General features: G+C 34.9%; 2 protein-coding genes and 1 long non-coding RNA gene across 4 annotated transcripts in view; 1 reads left to right on the forward strand and 2 right to left on the reverse strand.

Annotated features, from left to right (window-relative positions):
* Positions 1 to 547, reverse strand: part of POLR3G (RNA polymerase III subunit G) — a 104,150-nt gene extending 103,603 nt beyond the window's left edge. The window contains exon 1 of the mRNA XM_072792160.1: positions 431 to 547. The gene's annotated coding sequence lies outside the window, so the exon portion shown is untranslated. The remainder of the gene's footprint in view (positions 1 to 430) is intronic.
* CETN3 (centrin 3) lies at positions 414 to 19,659 on the forward strand. 2 transcript variants are annotated; one of them, XM_072792184.1, is made up of 6 exons: positions 414 to 571; positions 2,791 to 2,926; positions 4,627 to 4,741; positions 11,116 to 11,307; positions 13,065 to 13,144; positions 17,987 to 19,659. In XM_072792184.1, the coding sequence occupies exons 1-5, from the start codon at positions 555 to 557 to the stop codon at positions 13,133 to 13,135; spliced, it is 531 nt and encodes a 176-aa protein (XP_072648285.1). In that variant the 5' UTR covers positions 414 to 554; the 3' UTR covers positions 13,136 to 13,144; positions 17,987 to 19,659. The 2 variants fall into 2 exon arrangements, with proteins under 2 accessions (XP_072648285.1, XP_072648292.1); XM_072792191.1 differs by lacking the exon at positions 13,065 to 13,144.
* The window catches only part of LOC140613907 (uncharacterized), a 54,919-nt gene continuing 34,997 nt past the window's right edge, over positions 1,195 to 21,116 (reverse strand). Inside the window, exon 4 of the long non-coding RNA XR_012014827.1 lies at positions 1,195 to 1,273. This is a non-coding gene — a long non-coding RNA (uncharacterized lncRNA). The remainder of the gene's footprint in view (positions 1,274 to 21,116) is intronic.

Consider the following 21,116-nt stretch of genomic DNA (forward strand, 5'->3'; position numbering starts at 1 on the left):
AAACAAACTCCCCATGGACTCAGGCCACCCAAGGTTTTAGAACACAGCGCAGTCAAATTCGGCAGGCCTCATTCCCCAGCCGCTCCCTCCCTTCGGCTAAGGAGGCTGGCCCCGCGGCGCGCCTCTCCTCCCTCCCTCCCTTCTCCCCCCGGAGCCGTCCATCTCGTCGGCGGTCACCCAGCGGGAGGCAAGGTGCAGCCACCTACCGCCCAAACTACCACGCAGACACCTGGACCCTCGCTCCGCAAAGGATTCCGGGAAACCTCAACAAGCCAATCTAAAGGGCGGGGAGGAGGGGCAGAAGAAGAGGGACGAGCGGCTTCTTTGATTGACGCGAAGCACGCCCAATGAGAGCAGAGGACCAGGGACGCTTCCGCCTCAATGGGCGGGCTGTTAGCAACGTCAACCAATCCGACTCCGAAGCGTCTACCTTGTGGGAGGTCCTTGAGGCCGCTGAGGTCGTTGGTGTCTGTTGAACGGCTTGTGGAAGTCGTGCTGCCTTGGGCAGGGCGTTAAAGTCGTTCTCGAGGGGAACGTCTCTGTCCGAAGAGAAAATGAGTTTAGCTCTGAGGTCGGTAATGAGGAGGCCGCAATGCCCTCCACACCTCGCAGCGGGCCCCAGGGCTGGCGTGTGTAGAAGGGAGGTAGCTGGGCCGAGGCGAGCTGGAAGGGGATGCATTTTGGGATGAGGGCGAGGAGCCTCGGCCAGCCTTCCTGGCTCGGATTCCTCACCCTGGGGGCCCTGGTGCTCCGCAGGTGAGGAGTCCCGTGCATTTGTGCCGAGGTCGTTAGCGTCTGTATCAGCGCGTCGGGCTTTGCACCACCGAGGAGATGGGTTTCTAGTTGCGAGGAGGGAGTGAAATATCGCGATGCTTCTTCTCGCGGTGTTTCTCCGCGAAGTCAGGCCGGGGAGCCTCCCTGGGTTCAGCTCCGCCCTCCGGGTCTCCGGCCCCTGCAGCCCCTGCAGCCCCTGCAGCCCCTGCAGCCCCTGCAGCCCCTGCAGCCCCTGCAGCCCCTGCAGCCCCTGCAGCCCCTGCAGCCCCTGCAGCCGTCAGACCGAGCTATAAATTTTGGAAAGAGCTTTAAACTCTTCCTTGCTCTTATCCTGGGGCCCTGCTTTAAGATATAACGGGCGACCCATATAAATGACTTTAATTGATTTTCAAAAAAAAAATTTTTTTTTAGTTTTGTTTATCTTTCATTGACTTCCAATCTCTAACCCCGTTCGTTGCCCCCAGCAGCAGCAGCACCTAGATGTTTTTACACGTTGCACCTTAAAAAAAAAAAAAAAAAAAAAAAAAAAGGTGGTTACGCCTTTCTGAACAGGTGCGGCTTTGGGTTGGGAGATGATGGTGGCAGCCCTGCCTCGACCCCGTGGCGGGTCCTGCTGTTGACCTGGCCGTCCAGAGAAGGTGACCGCGGGGACTGGGGTCCCTGTTCGCGCGAAGTCAGGTGTCTTGTGAAAGGTTGTCCCCCCGCTCTGTTTATTACTATAGGTCTCCTGGTCATCTTCTGATCGTCTGTCTCTTGACGGTTTTGTGGTAGGTTTTTAGAAAGCAAAACACAGGCAAATAGGTAAGGTGTTTTTATTAAATAAAATCAACTAGGCTTTACATTTCAAAGTGTTAGGAAATTGGTTTCAAACTTCTTGTACGGATGTTGCGGCACCATTCGAAATTTTGGAACACTAAGATGAGTATCTCTTAAGACATACCTGGCTTTTTTTTTTTTTTTTTTTTCCTTTTTTTTAACATTTATTTATTCTTGAGAGTTAGAGAGGCAGAGACACAGGCAGATGGAGAAGCAAGCTCCAATGCAGGGAGCCCGGTGCAGGGACTCGATCCCGGGACCCCAGGGTCACGCCCTGGACTGAAGGCAGGTGCTCAACCGCTGGGCCACCCAGGGATCCCCATTTCTGCCTTTTTAAATAAAATCTACTTTCAAGAAATTTCCAGGATTTAGGAGAAGCTATATCTAAATTTACAAGTGAAATTTAGAAAACCATGGACTCTTCACTATGGGGTGAGCAAGGCTTTGACTCATGGAAGAAAAATTTCATTTTTCTCTCAAATAATTCCTTTTAAGAAATTTAAAAAATATAGAAAATTAGCACAAACATTCTTGTTTTGGCTTTTAATTTTCATGGTATATTTAGACTTCAGTATTTCGGTTGATTTGTTAATATCAATGGAAGAAATTATAAATAAAGCCCCAAACTTAGCAATGTGTACTGTAAATCACTTTGAACCCACAATGCCACAAACTTTGTAAGTTAATTGTTAAGTGATACGCTTTTTTTGGTAGTAATTTTGATAACTTATAAATGCTCTCAAAAGTAAGCCAAATATGCAATGATCCTCAATTATGAATTTTCCTTTGATTAGTTTAATACTATGTTGTAGAGTAATGTTAATAAGTAGGAGTGCTTTAGTTTTGTTGCGATTTCTGTGATGAATAATTTTTTTATTCACAGTTATTTCTTCCACATTAATATCAGAATAAATACAAAGCCAGAAGGAAAGAAAGTTAGGTCCTTTTTTTCTTATAATAACATGTAACACTTTTCAGTTTTGGAAAGTGCAGATTTATAGCAGCTTAGACTATGGATTGAGCAAGGCTTTGACTCATGGGAAGAAAAATTTCATTTTTCTCTCAAATAATTCCTTTTTAGAAATTAAAAAAATTCTTCCTTGTTTAATTTCTTTGTCGCATTTTGAAATTTTAATTATCTAGATGTGTAGGAGAATAGAATTAAAGTAGACTGAATAGACTTTTCTTCTCATTTCATAGAAATGAGCTTGTAGTAGACAAAACAAAGAGAAAAAAAAGAAGAGAACTCTCTGAAGAACAGAAACAAGAAATTAAAGATGCTTTTGAACTATTTGACACAGACAAAGATGAAGCAATAGATTATCATGAACTAAAGGTAATAATGTACTTTAAAATGTATATTTTTCTGTTAAAATCGTTTGCATTTTCTATAGTTGGCTAAAATAACCCATCTAAAGTATTTTAACTAAACTGGTTGTGGAAATATGAAACCATTTGAGATGTTCACAGTTAAGTGCTATAATAAAATTAAATACTAGCATCTTTTTAGACTTTCCTTTTCACACTGTGAAGCGAATAGTATTTTAAATATAAAAGTATATTACTATGGTAGGGCCTTATTTTCACTCATGTAATAAAAAGATTTCAAACTATAGGTTTTAAACAGTTCTTACTGTATTTTTGCCACTGCTGGGTTTTTTTTTTTTTTTTCATTTGTGTATGACTCATTCTTTTTTCACATTGTGAGAGTGTTCTTTTAATTGGAACACGTTAGTAATACATTCTGTACATACTTTCTCTAGTGCAAACAATATAAGTGATGTCTGATGTCAACGCAGTGCTAATGGGGGAAAATGTCAACTTTAGGGCCTAGAATTATTTATAAAGATGTGAGGGAAAATTAAAGTTTAGGGTAGTACAGATCTCACACTCAGCATGAGAAAGGCGACATTTTGGTAGCTCCCATTTTTTTTTTTTTTTTAATTTTATTTATTTTTTCATGAGAGACACAGAGAGAGAGAGACAGGCACAGGGAGAGAAGCAGGCTCCATGCAGGGAGCCCGACTGAGACTCGATCCCAGGTTCTCAGGATCACGCCCTGGGCTGAAGATGGTGCTAAACTGCTGAGACACCCGGGCTGCCCTGTCTCTTCCATTTGTTACCATTGTTATTATCTTGGTTTGGGATCTTACTTCATACCTGGATCTTCTTAAATGTTTTCTCCATTTCTGGTTCGCTCTGTATACTACCATTAGATTCACCTTTCTAAGACTCTTTCCTCCTATTATTCATTGTTCGTAAACCTTTAGTGGCTCCTCATTGTACACTGCATAAAGTTCAGATTCCTTTGATTTTTATTGAATACTCCCCACACTTTTACTACTACCTACTTTTCTCATTGCTAAGGACTTGTTTCCACCTGAGCTCTTCCGGTTCAGGTATGGTAAGCTGCTCTCTTCACTGTCCTTAAGCCTATATATTATGGTATCTGTTTTAATGCCAGTCATCCTTTTCTCAGTGCTCTTCTACTTTATTTCATCCATATATCAGGGAACAAATGGAACCTTTCCGAGTAAGATTTCTTTAATCAGTATCCTGTCTCTCCTTTTTGTTAATAGTAACAAGATCTTTTCTTTCTTTAAACTCAGGGCCTGGACTATTTACTTAATAACTAATCATGTAGAGTCTCATGATAACTCTTACTTTAATTTTTTTATCTCTTCTGTTGTATACATTTTTAATATTTATGCTATACTTTTTTTCATTTTGGTAATCATTTGAGAACAAATAATTTGTTAAAATGATTTGTACAGTAAGTCAGTCTTGTATGGTGTATTTTATAAACATTTGATTGGTTTGTCATATAAAAAAGGATATGTAAATGAAAAAGTTGCTATTTCAGTAGTGGAGAAAAGCTATCACTTTGATTTTTTAAGAGACATAAAACTTGCAAAAGATTTAAATGTTTTATTAATGTGCTGACATCTCTTAAGTTGTAAAAACTTATTTAAGAATTGGAAGTCACTTCTTTTGAAAGAGTGCTTTATAATTTGCTTTTCCCTTTTAATCCAAAAGGTGGCAATGAGAGCCTTGGGGTTTGATGTAAAAAAAGCTGATGTACTGAAGATTCTTAAAGATTATGACAGAGAAGCCACAGGGAAAATCACCTTTGAAGATTTTAATGAAGTTGGTGTGTATTTTAATAGTCTTTGTAATTAGCACTTGTTAGGAAATTATCTGGTTAATATTAGTTTTTTTTTAATTCTCTGGGTTATGGAATTTTGTTATTGAACATTGCTGTATAATGTAGATATTATTATAGGGATTTGGGGGCACTCTTCTTACTTATTTTCAAAGAAAAAAATAAGATTTACAGCTTCACTATGGGATTTATCATTTTGTCTTTTGTTCTGAAGATTCTAATTAAGGAACTATTATGTAGCTTTTTGTGGAATGATGTCTTCCTAAGTTTATATCATGTGATAAAACTAAAAAGGTGATCAAAAAATTATTTTCTTAGACTAAAACAGAAAATTTGGTATCCTTTTGTTTGGAAAATATTTCCTAAGACCATTCTGGTGTGTGATTTTTGTTGGCAGAGTGGGAGAAGAGAAAACCTATAGCATTTGGTATCTTTGGCTGAAGATGAAGTGCATGCCTTCAGGTTGACAAAGCTTATAAGGGGCTGCATATTCTGTATGACTTGATCTCAGTGAATAAAGTCATCTGTTTAAAGTTGAGAATGGGGAGAGGATTGTAATAAAGGCATTTGGCAAACTCAAGCAGGAGAAAACATTTTAGAATAACCAACTAAGCATAATGTGTCATGAGCTTAATATGATTGAATTTTTATATAGTTGATTTTAGTGAATTAGTTATAGCATATATCAAGCTTTTTTAGAATAGAAGATTCTGGAAGGCAAGGCCTTTGTTATTATGATTTAAATATATTGCATAGAATATTATACATAGAATGTGCATCTATTCAGAGTTTAATTTTCTAAAGCAGTAATACTTAATATGGGTCATGATATAAGCATATAGTTATTTTAAGATATTTTAAAAATTTAGAAACAAATCCAGTTACAAACCTTTTGTGTAAATATTCAGCATGAATATTGTACTGCATGAAGCAGTACAGAAAGCAAAAACAAATGGGAGTTTGGAAAAGATAGATTCATATCATTAAATCATTGGTTTTATTTTTTTAATTTGAAAACTCAAAACCAAGGTGAGGAAGAGGAAAATTAAAGGATAAACCTAAAAGAGAAAGGAAGAACAACACAGAATATCCCCACTTTATAAATTAAGAAATAACTGTTTAGAAAGGCAGCTCATCTCTTGGGGAGCATATTGTTGTTATTGTTGTTGTTTTTCCTAATCTGTAGACTTATTTACTTGAGAAGGGGGAGGGAACCATCTTTATTCTTTTAGTCTTTCATTATTGAAGTTCTTCTACAGTTAGTGATCTTAGTCCAAGTTCCAACTTAGATTGTTAATTTATAGAAACAGGTATTAGGATATAGTGGCAATGATACTATTAGGAAAGAGCTACAGTTCAGGCACATTTGATACAATGTAGTGGTTTATCATGGACATTTTAGAACCAAATTGCCTGGGTTCAGATATTGGTTTTTGTATGACTTGGTCATTTTTCTTGTCTCTGACTCATTTGCAGCTATATATAGTGGGATAGTTGTAGTATCTTGTGATTTTTGGGAGGAATAAATAAGTTAATACATAAAATATGTCAAATGTTTATTAGAAGGGGTCCTAGCTATAATAGTAAGTACTATTTAGTATTTGTTATTATTACTTTAAAAAATTGTCTTTGTTTCACTTTGCTTTAGTACCCGGAAATAATTGTGTATGTATCCACTTGAACATAAAAAGTCTTGTATTCATGTTTTTCTGATTACATTTTTTTCATAGTTGCAGGCTATTTTAGGCATTGTATCATCGTCATTAATGATTTTATGCAACATATTATAACATCTTAAGTAAATACAGTTTTAAAATGTGATTTTATTAGCAGTTGAAGTCAGAGTCCCATGCCATCTTCACCCTTTCCTTACCCTTCATTTTTCTATGTTATTATTGGAGCCGCTGATACTGGGTTCTTTCCAGAATAAATGACCATGGCTAAACATCTGCTCTGACTTTGAAAGATAGAACTTTTGACCAACTTAGCACATACTTTAGCTATCTTAAAGGCTACCTATTGAAAATACCAGTAGTCAAATAAAAATTTATTACTGTTTAGAAATCAAACAGCCAAGAACTGTATATTTTCTCCATTTGTTAATTACTTTTCAATGATAACTGACCACAAATGAGTGTCTATTTTATACTTTGGAACAAGTAACTCTGAACCAGAACATTTGATTCTGGTTAATACATAATTTTATGTATTATCTATTACTATTGAAGGATACTGTTCCACAGCTATTTCTGGAGGAAGTCTAATATTAAACCAGAATTTTTCCACTGTTAGAAAAAAATATTAAAATATATTTAATGTAACTTAAGAATCTAGACAGCTTGAGGTTAGTGAGTAACAAAGGCGTTTTAGGAATTGCTCCTTCAAAATAAGACCAAGATAAGTTAGATATTTGTACTCCCTCTTTTTTTGGGCACAAACTAATCATTCCATTGCCTATTTAGAAAAGAATATTTATTATTGTTTTTGCTTTGCTTATTTAACAAACATTTGCTGAAGTTTTTGGTATTAGGTACTTCAATGGGTTGAGGGAGAGGAATTAAAAGTTACTAAGGTTCTTTCAAGGAGCTTACTATTTGAATGTAGGTAATAACAAACTATAATGTTCTGTGGTAAATTATAATTTTGTTTAGAGAAGGAGTTGGCAAACTACACCCCTTAGGCCAAATTCAGCTCTTGCTTCCACAGTACCTCGTCTTTTATACTGCTTTTGTGCTGTCTTGGCAGATAAGGTAGTTGAGTCAAAGACCTTATACTCTCCACAAAACCTAAAATATTTACTATCTGGCCTTTAACAAAAAAAGAATTGTCATTTCCTGGTCTCGAGCAATTGAAGAAGACTTTGCAGAGGGGATTTTTAATTTGGGCCTTTGGGAATGTGACTAGCATTTTATCTTGAGATTGTGGGAGCAAGTACAGAAAGACACTGCAGGCAAAGAAAACAGCAACAAAGAGCAGTATAGTAAAAGTATATAGTATGTTTGAGAAACTTCAGGTAGTTCTTACTGTCGAAGTTAGGGAAATGGAAAGATAGGATTGGGTCAAATAGGTAAAGTCTTGCATCAGATGTAGAGCTTGGACTTTATTTTCTTTAAAGATTTATTTATTCATGAGAGACACACAGAGAGAGAGGCAGAGACCCAGGCAGAGGGAGAAGCAGGCTCCATGCACAGAGCCCGATGCGGGACTCGATCCAGGACTCCAGGATCATGCCCTGGGCCAAAAGCATATGCTCAGCCGCTGAGCCACCCAGGCGTCCCAAGCATGGACTTTAGTCAGCAGATGATCATTTTAAGTTTCTGAGGAAGAGAAGATGATATATTTTAGAAAGGTAACTGTTGAGGGTATTAAAGATGGGTTTCAGGGGAGTGAGACTGCAGACAGGAAAATAATAGACTTTTTATGCTGAGGGTGGTGAGAATGAAAAGACACACATTTAAGAGTAAAAAAGGTAGTATCCTCAGTATTCTGGTAATTAATCATTGATTAGGTTTATGGGATTCAAAATGTTCAGACTTCAAATATGGGAGACTATCTGTTAAATGTGCTGTTATCTTTTTTGGAGGTGGGGCATCAAACACTATCTTGGTGATAGTAGGAGGAGTTTGGGTTCCAAAATGTTGAGTTTAGGGATGCCTGGGTGGCTCAGGGGTTGAGCATCATCTGCCTTCGGCCAGGGTGTGATCACGGGGTCTTGGGATTGAGTACCACATCGGGCTCCCTGCATAGAGCCTGCTTCTCCCTCTACCTGTGTCTCTGCCTCTCTCAGGAATAAATGTGTGTCTCTCAGGAATAAATGAATAAATCTTTTTGTTTTTAAAGATACTTTATTTTAAAAAAAAGTTAAGTTTAAAGTAACTTGTATTTTAGGATAGAAACCCCTAAAAGGCGGGGATCCCTGGGTGGCTCAGCAGTTTAGTGCCTGCCTTTAGCCCAGGGTGTGATCCTGGAGTCCCAGGATTGAGTCCCACGTTGGGCTCCTTGCATGGAGCCTGCTTCTCCCTCTGCCTGTGTCTCTGCCTCTCTCTCTCTGTCTCTCATGAATAAATAAATAAAATCTTTAAAAAAAAAAAAATCTAAAAGGCAGTGAGAAATACACCTGAAGCTATATTTCTAGCAGTACTTTTAATGATTTTTGATAAACTTTTAATGTGCTATGTTTTTAAGTAATTTTTGTAATGTGTAGGTCCTACTATTTTGAGGAAGTATAATTCTGGTAATAAGTTTTTTTAAAAACAATTACAAGGACAGAGATTTGTGAATTAGGTTGAACACACCTTAACTGTATGCTAGTGATTTATTTTCATTGGGGAAAAAAAGTGTATTTCTTGTAATTAAATTCTACTTTGTGGAATAGGAGTAGAGCATGAAAGCATGGAAGAGAGTCACCATAAATTTACAATGTTTTAGCTGTCCAGAATGATGGGTATTTATAATTCCCAAGAAAAGTTGTATTCTAAGGCAAAGTATTGATAAAAGATTATATATACACATAAGTCTGAAGTAACTAACACAATTAAAGCACTAGTGGGATAAGAATTTATACATCTTGGAGCCCCATCTGTTCCCCACATCACCCTGTTGCTTCTTTAAGTACATTAATACTTTCAGCAAGCTGCTTTTTTGGTTCACCTGTCATGTAAATTATTTAATTGGTGAAGAAAATTTCTTAACACTTTTTTTTTCCTTGTCCTGCTTTTTTGTTGGGACTAAATTCAAAATAAGTTGAGTATGAGCCATAGAGTTAAGCATGGTATTTTATTTTGGTGTTATGGCTGTATATATGCCAACTCCTTTTTGATTGAATATTTATGAGCTTTGGTGATTTGCATACTTATAGTAATATACTTCAATTAGTTACTTGAAAGACTTTTTGGGTACAATTAATGGATAATAGAAAACTACTAAATATATATATGTAGACGATTTAACATTAGCTCAAATAGGTGCTTATTCTAAAGCTTACTCAAGGGGCAGCTTTGGTGGCTCAGTGGTTTAGCGCCGCCTTCAGCCCAGGGCCTGATCCTGGAGACTCGGGATCGAGTCTCACGTCAGGGTCCCTGCATGGAGCCTACTTCTCCCTCTGCCTGTGTCTCTGCCTCTCTCTCTCTCTCTCTCATGAATAAATAAATAAAATCTAAAAAAAATAAACAAAAAATAAAGCTTACTCAACCAAATATGATGACACTGCAGCAAAACAATAATAATTTTTTGTGGGCTTGAATTGTATTCTTCCTTTTGGGTGCATTAAACATTCCAGTACTTTCCATCTACAAACACTGGTGCAAGTTTTTAATGATTCTATAAACCTCACCAAGACTGAATTATTTTTAATGGCACAGTGAAAGTCATAAATAATTTTTGTTGTAGTAGTCAACTAGCATGTGGAATTGCTTCAGAGATGTTTACTTAGATATTTTCAGAATTTGATCTAGTAACTTAAAAAATTTTCTACCACAAATTTTTTAATTTTTGTTATTGTGAAAAAAAATTTTTTTATTGTGGCTATTGATTAAAGACTGAAAATATTGTTTAAGCTTACTATATTATTAGATATTATTACACTTAGCCTACCAAAATACATTATTACTATTGAGATCTGATATTTCTCACTTTTAGTTGTCTGAGAGTTATCTTGCTGAACAAAATGGGCATAGCTTTTGGGATATCTTTCCAGACCTTTTCTTTTTCTTTTTTCAGTGGAGGGACTTTATTACTGTAATCATGGTCCTTTTGAAAACTAGTTTTTGTGTTTTGGAAAACCAGGAAGTTCCTTAAATCATGAAGATATCAGCGGAATTTTCATCTGACATTGTGTCTTTATCAATTTGGCAGTGCATTTTATTAATTTGTCATGATTTTTTTCCTTTAAATTGAATTTAATTTGAGAACAGTAATGTTACTATTAAGTTCAGCCATCCAACTTTTCTTATCTAACGAGTCTTAATTGTTTTGTTGGCGTATCATCTCTACGACTAAGTAACAAACTCCTAGACTTTTGTGCTTGCTGTCAGTGGAGCCTAGTACAATTCTTGATAATAGTAGACCTTAAATAAATATGGTATATAATCCGTTTTATTTTGCCTTTATGTGAGTTAGTTTTGCTTACTCTTGTAATAGGATGAATTGTTGATAATGTAAAGATTAAATTTTAAAATATGGATTTCATATTTGTAATTTCACGTTTATCTTTTTGGTTTCTTGGGCTCTGATTTGGCAGTTTATTATCAAACTAAATGTTGAAAGATTCATAACTTTTCATCTAATACTTAGTTGATTTAACAGATGAATGCATTTGTGATTACAAAGTGTTTTTAAATTAAAAACAATTTTTTTAACTGTAGTGACAGACTGGATATTGGAAAGAGATCCACATGAAGAAATATTAAAGGCATTTAAACTGTTTGATGATGATGATTCAGGTAAAATAAGCTTGAGGAATTTGCGACGTGTTGCCAGAGAATTGGGTGAAAACATGAGTGATGAAGAACTTCGGGCTATGATAGAAGAATTTGATAAAGATGGTGATGGAGAAAGTAAGTTTTGGGTAAAACATATATTCCAGGTATTATTCCTGATATATGCATATAGTAAATTTTTCTAAAATCAAATGATTTTCAAGACCCATTGCAGACTGTCTGTGTTTGGTGTAAATGTCTTCTTGTAATGGGCTTTTTGCATAAACATTTCACATAATTTAATTCAGAATGATTTAAAACCAACTGTACTGTTTGTAATATGTGGTTCCAGTAATATGAGTACCAAGAAGGTACTTTTCTTCGAGGATGAAGCATCACCAAAATTTCAGATACTCAATAAACTATCAGTTTTTAATGCCTTCTTTGTTAACCTACATACACTTCTAATCTGTAAGTTCTATTGGTTCTACCCTTTAAATGTTTTGAATCTTTTTTTGTATCTTTATTTACTGCTGCCGCCCTAGTTCAGGCCCTAATTTCTTTGTAGGAATTTTATCATAGCCTCATTCATTATTTCCTTGAATGCCTGCTGGATACCGTGCCTTGTGTGCTAACTGATGCTACACAATGAAGAAGGCAGATGTGGTTCCTCTAACTTCCTAATTGCCCTCTAAGCCTGTGGGACTCTACCCTCTAATTTAATCTATTGATAACTTTTCCTAAAGAACAGGTTTGATGATGTCATTACCTTCTTCAAATGCTGAATGATTCTTCAGTGCCTACAGAGTAAATTTCAAAGCTTTCTAAGATATGTTCTGCCCTAACTATCTGGTTTTATTTTCCACTGTGGTCTTCCACTTTTCTCCTTTAACCTTCACCTCCCACACATACAGACTTTGACCAAATACAGTCTATCCTGAAAACACTTGTATATACTGTGCATTTTTTCGTCATGCCATTCCTTAATCCTCAGATGTTCTAATTGCCAATTTCTGTCTGCTAATTAATGTTCGTCTTTCTCTCTGGATCATTTCAAACCCCATCTTTTTCTCAAAAGCCTTTTCTAGTGGTCTCTGTGAATCATTTAGAAGAACAAAGTATTTTGACACTTTTATGCAATGCCTTCTGTTAGTTACATGTATGTGTATCTCTCTAGTATATTGTAAGTCCCATAAGAGCTCTATGGAATCATAGTGTGAAAGCCCTAAGGCTTTGGAATCATAGAGATCTGAATTCGAATTGAATCTCTACCACTTATGTAGTTGCTATGTAAGGTTGTGCAAGTTTTCAATGTTTCCTAAGTCTTGGCTTCCCATTTATTAAAATGAGAATGGTGATACCTTCCAGGGTGGTTCTAAGTATTAAAGGAAGATATTTGAAGGTGCTTAAATGGAAGCTTGTTTTCCATTTTTTGTATCTTAACTTATGTTTATATTCCCCTGCATTTTCTTGAACATAGTAAGTGTTCTGATGTTTATTGATTTAAAGCCCTGAGCAGGAATATGTGTTACAGTAGTTATATATTGATACAGTATCAACTATATATATATACATAATACATATATTACCTTGGAAATACTGGCATGCTTTAATAAGGAGGTGAGACAGTAGCGACTAGGTATTAGTTCAGGTTTGTAGATTGTCCTTTAGAATTGTGCATTATTATACTTTCTCATAGTTACATAAATATTATTTGAGCATTATAATACTTTGTAATACTAGTTCTTTAAATGGTATTGATAGATTTATTTATATTTTAAAACAAAGATGATTAAAACTTGAGGACATTTAAATGATTTCTTAAGATGTCACTCTAATATTTGGATTTAGTATCCACTCCCTTAATATTTTAAAAATTTTTGTGTCTTCCACAGTTGTTGGCTGTTGCCCTAAACTAGCTTTAAAGCAACTCCATTCTGTAAGGGTACTATCTTCAGTGGCATAGAGAATTTTGGTATGTCTAGTTCATAAATCTTTAGTAATGGCTTTTACCTGTGTCAAAAGATAGTTATTTTCTTTTCCTGTACTAGGCACATGCAAATTAGATTTTGGTTATTAGCCTCATTTGACATTAGAAGAAAATAACAATTAGGAAGCTGCCTCTTAAATTCAAATTTGATGTGAAACTGCCTAGAAAATGTGCCCATTTCTCGCATCCCTTGTTAGTCTGCTTTGTTTGCTGCTTTTGAATCTCTGAGTTCACACCTGTGCTCCATTGCTTGAAGATTTTAGTGCATCTTTAAAACATTTCTTTGGTTTTCAATGCTTGCTTTACATTAAGTGACTGTACAACTGTTGCTTGGGCATCCTACTGTACTTATTCAAATGATCAATAGGCAGATAACATTTTTTCTCATTTTTGCAAGTGATTGATTACAAATAAAATACAGTAATGCATAGTCTTTTATTGTTAAGATTTGTCTTTTTTGTGTGTGGAGAGGGTGTTCTTATTATATTAAGTTCAACTAATCTAATACTTTCCAATCTGAGATGTGAGTTTCTGGGGGTGGGGTCCTCCTGAAGTATTGCATGTAGTCTAGGTGTATGCATCAAATATTGTCTGTAGACCATATGAATAATAGTATTGCCAGTGTATACAATACATATACTGCTATTTTTTATTTATATGTGTAAATGCTCTTGCAATTGATAAAAATACTTATTCAGAATTTGTAGTAGCTATTTGACATTATCTACTTCGTAAACAAGGCATACTAAGTATAACTCTTATGGCAAGTCCAGGAAATTATTCTTGAAAGGCATTTTCATATTTAGAAACAATGAGAGCTATAATCTATTTCGTCTGGCTTTGGACTACTGCTTTATATGGATCTCTGCAGCTATATGAAAAACTGCCCATTTTTTGAGAAAGCACAAGTCACATTTTATAATAACTTGTTAATTTGGATACTTTTGGCTGCAGTTTGGTTTAGATATAACCTGTTTTCTTTGTACATGTTAAACTAGTAAAGATCATAGTATTTACTGTCTTTTTTGTAGACTTTAGTAATTCTTCTGTCTTCATGAATTTTTCACACTTTAGTATTTAGAAGCAATGAAATTTTTTAAAGATTGTGTATATAGAGTAATAAATATGGTGAATGAGGAGTTAAAGGAGAGGAAGATACAATGTAAAATATAAATAGAGCTGTGGCAATGATACAGAAAGAATGAATCCCTTCCCCATTATCACTCTCAAGATATATAAAAGTAAATCTTTTTTTTTTTTTAAGATTTTATTTATTTATTCACAAGAGACACACACACAGAGAGGCAGAGACACAGGCAGAGGGAGAAGCAGGCTCCATGCAGGGAGCCCGACCTGGGACTTCATCCGGGGTCTCCAGGATCACGCCCTGGGCTGAGGGTGGCGCCAAACCGCTGAGCCACCTGGGCTGCCCAAATCTTTTGAAAAAATAAAAGCAGCATTTAAAAACCCAGAGTGGGGACGTCTAGGTGGCTCAGTCCGTTAAGCATCTGCCTTCAGCTCAGGTCATGATCCCGGGGTCCTGGAATCTAGCCCCACGTTGGGCTTCCTGCTCAGCAGAGTCAGTTTCTCCTTCACCCTCTGCCCCTCCCCCCACTAGTGCTCTCTGTCTCTCAAAGAAATAAGATCTTTATTAAAATATTTATTTAAAAGACAGATATACACTATGGAATGATTGATTTATGAAAATTTTGTTTTAAAAGACGGTGTAGAGGAAAATGAAGTGTTTGATTCAGTAAGTATTTTATCAGGTGCCTATTTAAAGGGAGGCATTGTGCTACATTAAATATAGGAACTTGATATAAATATTGATAGAGAAGGTTATGAAACTAAATGTACAAAGGCATTACAGGTTTTCTTAATTGTCTGAAAGGCTCACTGGTACCTGAGGAGCTCATTTACTTTCCTTAGCAACATTCTTCCTTTCAGCTTTCTACTTTTTTGGTTTTAAGTAATCTGTTTTTAGGCTGTGGAAATTATAGAATAGATTAAAATATGTTTAACTGCTACAATACTTTAAAGTGTTCATACATAAATATAAGAAAAGTTAACTTTTGTGGTTTCAGGTAGATACATGAAACTTAATTTTGAAATTTGAGTATTGAAATTTTACAGATTGAGAGAAAAATGTTCTAGGTCTTTAAGGAACAAATCATGTATTCCATATTTTGAATAATTTAATCATGGCTCTGTTATGCTATTAAAATAATTTATAGTCAAATCATTCGAGGTTACTTTATGTTGTTTTCCTTAAAAACATACTTTATTTCTTGTTTTGGTCTAGATACCTCAGTCTAGATTTACTAAGTCACAGGTTCTTAAATGAAAGTGTGTAATGATGAGATTGTTTAAACTTTTATATATTTTGTACTTTTTAATTTATTTTCTTATTAATTTGTTTTTATTGAAGTTCGATTTGCCAACATATAGTATGTCACCCAATGCTCATCTCATCAAGTGCCCTCCTCAGTGCCCATCACCCAGTTACCCCAACCCCCTGCCCATCCCCCCTTCCACAATCCTTTGTTCATTTCTCTGAGTTAGTCTCCCATGGTTTGTCTCCCTCTCTAATTTTTCCCCCTCAGTTCCTCTCCTTTCCCTTATTATTTTTTTCTTTTTTAAAGTAGGAGAGAAAGGGGCCATAGCTTTCATAACATACTGAGACATGTGTTTAAGTGCCAAAGTTAAAGATCACTACTACAATTTGTAAGATCATTGAAAGTTTACAGGTTATATATTCTGTTCTACTCTGTCATAGTGTCTTATAGATGTTTAATATTGGAATCTTTGGATTCTGATTCATTTTCAGCTTCTGGACATCTCATTCTTAACTCCTTCAAGTTTATTTTCACACTATTTTCTTTTTTTTAACTATTGCTGATGGTGTTCTCCTACCCTAGCTTTCTTTCCACCTCCTGTTAAACCAAATCCTGTTTTTATTTTAGAGCCCAAGTCAAGATTTATTCTTACATAAATTTTTCTCAGAAGTAATGATTTTTCCCATTATGATGTTTTTCAACACAGATATGTGGTTTTTAATAATAGATCATGTTTTGTGTTATACAGCAATAGTTCTCTGTTTCAGTTATGAAACATGACTTACATAATTTATTGAAACTGATTTTCTTTGTGGTTTCTGGAACCGGTATACTTTTTTCATTCTTGATGTACATATTTATCTCAATGTTTTTTTATTGGTTAATTTTTTTCTAGCTTTTCCTTATGAATCTTCTCAAACACAGAGGAAAAAAATGTTAATTTAATACAATGAACACCTTTCTACCTTCTACTTAGATTCAATAATTAGCATTTTACTATATTTGCTTTGTCTGTAGTAGATTTCTTTTCTGGATCATTTGAAAAATATATCATGAACTTGACCTTCCCAACATTTTAGCATGCATCTGCTAAGAATAAGGATATTATCTTTCATAATTATCATGCCATTGTTGTGCTAAGAAAACTAAAAATAATTTTATAATATCACCTAATATCTTCATTTAAATTGCAAGATACAATAGAACAGGAACCCTGGTGTCTGTTTATTACCAGGTAGAAACAACATAAAAGATCATCTTGTAGTTCAGTATTTTTAGATGAAGAAATTAAGACACAGAACTGTTCTGTCTCAGAGCTCTGACTGGAACCCAGGTTTCTTTTTTCCTCATTACATTGTTCTTGTTATCATTATCAAAATGATCATTCATAAATTGTGCATTGTTAGGGTATGTGTTAAGTTTTGGAGCCCATGAAGTCACCTGTTTTACCAAAAAGAAACATTCTTTTTTGAACATCTCTATTAATTTGTGTGTATATGTATATATACATTTAAAAAATTATATTTAGGGATCCCTGGGTGGCTCAGCGGGTTAGTGCCTGCCTTCTGCCCGGAGCATGATCCTGGAATTCCAGGATCAAGTCCCATGTAGGGCTCCTTGCATGGGGCCTGCTTCTCCCTCTGCCTGTGTCTCTGCCTCTCTCTTTGTGTCTCTCATGAATAAATAAATACAATCTTTAAAAAAAATTATATTTAATAAGATTGTTACCTATTTCTAGGTTGCTTTCTTAAATCTTGTACTATATAAACTGTAAGTTCCAACTGAATTTTATTGATGGTTTTGGTAAACTAACAGTTTGCCTTTTATGAGTAATTATTTCTGTATTTATATCCATGTAGTATAGTTGCTATATTACCTTGCTAATTAAGATTAAATTTGTATCTAGATACTTTGAAGTCTGGTGAGCTGGTTTCAATTTTTTTTATTTATGTTTTTGGTTTTTTAGTAGGCTTTTAAATGTATAAAAGTTCAAAAAGCAATTTGACTTTTTAAATCTAATATATTTTCCTTTAGAATTCAAATATACAAAAAAAAAAAAAGAATTCAAATATATATGCATGATAGATTTAAGCTTATTTATGAAGGATTTACTAAATGAACTAGTAGAATAAAGATTATAAAGAAGATTTAACCATTTAAGAAATTAAAAATGTCAAGCTTTAAAAATATTTTTGTAAGTGTATATACATATTATGATTATGAGGGACTTCTTTATAACTTAAATCATGTCTTTTCAGTAATATTATAGAATATTAATTTATATTTGTCACATGTTACATATTTGTACTCATGAGGCTGTACTTAGTAAACATGATCAACTTCCTATCAAAGAAGTAAAAGCAAAACAGTATGTCTTGGTTTATTAACAATTTTGCATAATGTAGAATTTGAAGATACTTAATATAAAATACTAGTATTGTTCTGTGAAAAAAATTTATATTTCTGACTTACATTTTCTTTCTTACCACAGTAAATCAAGAGGAGTTCATTGCTATTATGACTGGTGACATTTAAAGAATTACAAGGATAAACACTAAGAATGTTGCAGTTCTCATCTCATATTCTATTTTTGTGCTTGGAGCCATGTTAAGAAAAAAAACCCAACTTAGTTCTTTTTTTTCCAAAAGGACCAAAAATAAGTGTCTTATGTATTCATATTTTACTACTGTTAAGTTTCTTTGTATGAACAGTATTGTTAGCACTCTAATAGGTTAACTTTGTATTTATAGTACAGCTTTTATATATATATAAAGTTTAAAAAATTGAATCATGTGGTATACATTCTCTGAAAGTTTTTTATTCGGCATCAGCAGTCACTTTTGTTTTGATGTACACGTTACAGACTTTCATTAATAAAATGTTTATTTTAGTAGTATTTTAAAGTATGGTAAATTTTCTGTCTTATAATTACAAATACCTATAACCAGTGGTATCTTTCTTATATCTTTTCTCTTTATACTACTAGTTTCAGAAACAAAAACTGAAATACAAATAACAATAGAATAGCACATCTTTCCATTGTAACTTTAGCATTTCATGTTTCAGTACAAGATGACGACTCAATTGAGGCATAATTCCTTTTTTAAGAGTCATGTCTTTCAGTTTGGAAGGAGAAAATGTGCATATAGACCCATTTATCCTCATGTATTATGTTCTATAGCATTTCTGGTGTCTTAACATAAGTTATGACAGTTAAATCTGGATATTTCCCTCTTAAACTAATTGAGTACAGTTTGAATCATCTGGTTTCTTGACAAAGTGAAAGATTGAAATTTTGGAATTTTGATCTGTTACAATAATTATCACTCAATTAAACGTCACAATGATGAAAGTAGAAAACTAAGCCACAGAAATCATTTAAGATAGTTTTACCTGTATAAAAGAACATTCTATGATTCACCAGGAAACAGTAGAGACAGAATTTCCAGGTATTAGTGGGCTCCTCTGCCTTACAGAAATGTATGTTAGTGGGGGAAACAAATGATTATGGGAGATAGATTTGGTACCTCTGCTGATCCTTCACTAATAATCTGGTTCCTGATGGTATGGGCTCTCTGGAAGAAAGTTGTCTATTTCAGTGATCTTTCTTTAGATTTCTTGTTTTAAATTTAAAGTACAGTAATAATTTGAGGCACTTGAAATGTGTGCTTCTGAGAGTATTACATAAAGAATTACCCACTAGAAATTTTACAAACAAATCAGTAGGGAACAACATAACAATGATGCCATTTCAAATAGTTAAGTAGAAAGTAAGCTAATTGCTCATCATACTAAAATTTAATTTTGAATATGAAATAAGTGTCACAGTAGTAACAATATCCAGGGCAGCAAATATTCTTTGAAATTAAAAAATTTTTATCACCCTTACTGATGAATTGCCTTCTATGTATTGATCACAAAGTATGTTGATTTCCAGGAAATTAAAGAATAAAAAAAATAAAGACTAAAACAGATACAAAAAATCTAGGTTGGGATGCCTGAGTGGTTCAGTGGTTGAGCGTTTGCCTTTGCTTCAGGTCGTGATCCCGGCCGGGGTCCTAGGATCAAGTCCCACATCAGGCTCCTTGCATGGAGCCTGCTTCTCCTGTCTCTGACTCTCTCTGTGTCTCTCATGAATAAATAAATAAAATTTTAATCAATCAATCTAGGCTTTCTTGTCTTCTGCCACTTTATTGGAATAAAAATCCAAGCTACTTTTTCTCACTTACAGAGATAACTTCTTTATTCCTAATGTATAAGTACTTACTCTTAAGGATACCAGTAATTTTGTTTCTTCTCTTTTTACTGAGGGCTGAGGGAAAAGTGCTCACGTCATTTCTTAATATTTGTGGAAGTTTCCTCCTGCAGAAGGGTATGAATAATTTTTTTCAGTGTTAATAATCAGTATCTGTAGAGTTGAAGGGCCAGTAAAATAGCTGGTAGAGATAGCAATAATAGTGAATTTGCTTTAATAGAAGAAAGGTGGTGGTGGGTATTAGTCTTATTTATCGTTATAGTTCTATTTCATGCAGTGCATTTCATGATGTAAGAAAATAGTTGGTTTTTGCTAAACTTGTCTAGTTTATTGCTCTTCTGGTGTCTTGGTAAGCTTTGATAGTTTAGGATTTGTCAGCTTAGATCTTTTCCTTCACCTTTGTTACGACAACAGAGCCTACTCTCTAAAGAACCTATGTGCCTTTTATGGAAGACTTTCAGATTTAGTTAATGTGCCCACATCAATGTGCCCACATATCTGATTCTAGTCCCTGGAAGTAAATTTTCTTGGGGATTTACTAGTGATGTATTCTTAAAAAGAAAAAGTTATTTACAGTGTTCTGAACACCATTGTGAAGAAGGCAAAAATTTTAAAATCACTTTAAATAAATTTAAATTATGTAATATATAAAGACATTATATAAAAGGCAAAAAAAATTTATTGCTACCCCTTTCTGAATAATATCAATGTCAGATTTCAGATGAGAGGAGTACAAGTAGGGACGCCTGGGTTGCTCAGTGGTTGAGCAGCTGTCTTACGGCTTAGGCTGTGATCCTGGAGTCCTGGGATCAAGTCCCACATCGGGCTCCTTGCATGGAGCCTCTTCTCCTGTCTCTGCCTTTCTGTATCTCTCATGAATAAATACATCTTGAAAAAAAAAAAAAGGATACAACTAGATGTTTTAATAGGCTAGATGAGCAATAGGTTGATCTGATACTGGAGAAGAAAAAATTCAGAAGGGGAACACTTAGCTAAAGCAAGTACCATGCCTAGAGCCAAGGGAATGAAAGATAGAGGTTACCAGAAATTAGAAGCATGGAGAAAAGGTCCTTTAATGCAGGGACTTAGGGACATTTGAGGAGAGAGTACTGCTAGTACTGGTGGGGAATGATAAACTGGAGATGAACCAAGTGCTGCTACTGGAATGAATTTTTGCCCTGGGAAAGTTTGACAGGAAAAATAAGCAGGAAATAGCAAAATTTCTCTTCTGCCTTTGTTTCACTCTTCTAGTCCTCCCATTTGTTGGGATGCTAACAAAAAGTCAGCAAAGGAGAAATGTAGTTTGCACAGTTCTAATCCCCATATTATGCAGTTGAGCATAGACTAGTGGTTTGGAGCTATGGAA

This window comes from Canis lupus, chromosome 2 (assembly GCF_048164855.1).
Source record: "Canis lupus baileyi chromosome 2, mCanLup2.hap1, whole genome shotgun sequence".
NCBI lineage: Eukaryota > Metazoa > Chordata > Mammalia > Carnivora > Canidae > Canis > Canis lupus.

Bases quoted from the DNA above. Each gene is read 5' to 3' on its own strand.
- CETN3 (XM_072792184.1), top strand. The intron at 2,927-4,626 runs GTAATAATGTAC...TTAATCCAAAAG, and splicing joins TAGATTATCATGAACTAAAG to GTGGCAATGAGAGCCTTGGG. The intron at 11,308-13,064 runs GTAAGTTTTGGG...TGTCTTCCACAG, and splicing joins TAAAGATGGTGATGGAGAAA to TTGTTGGCTGTTGCCCTAAA.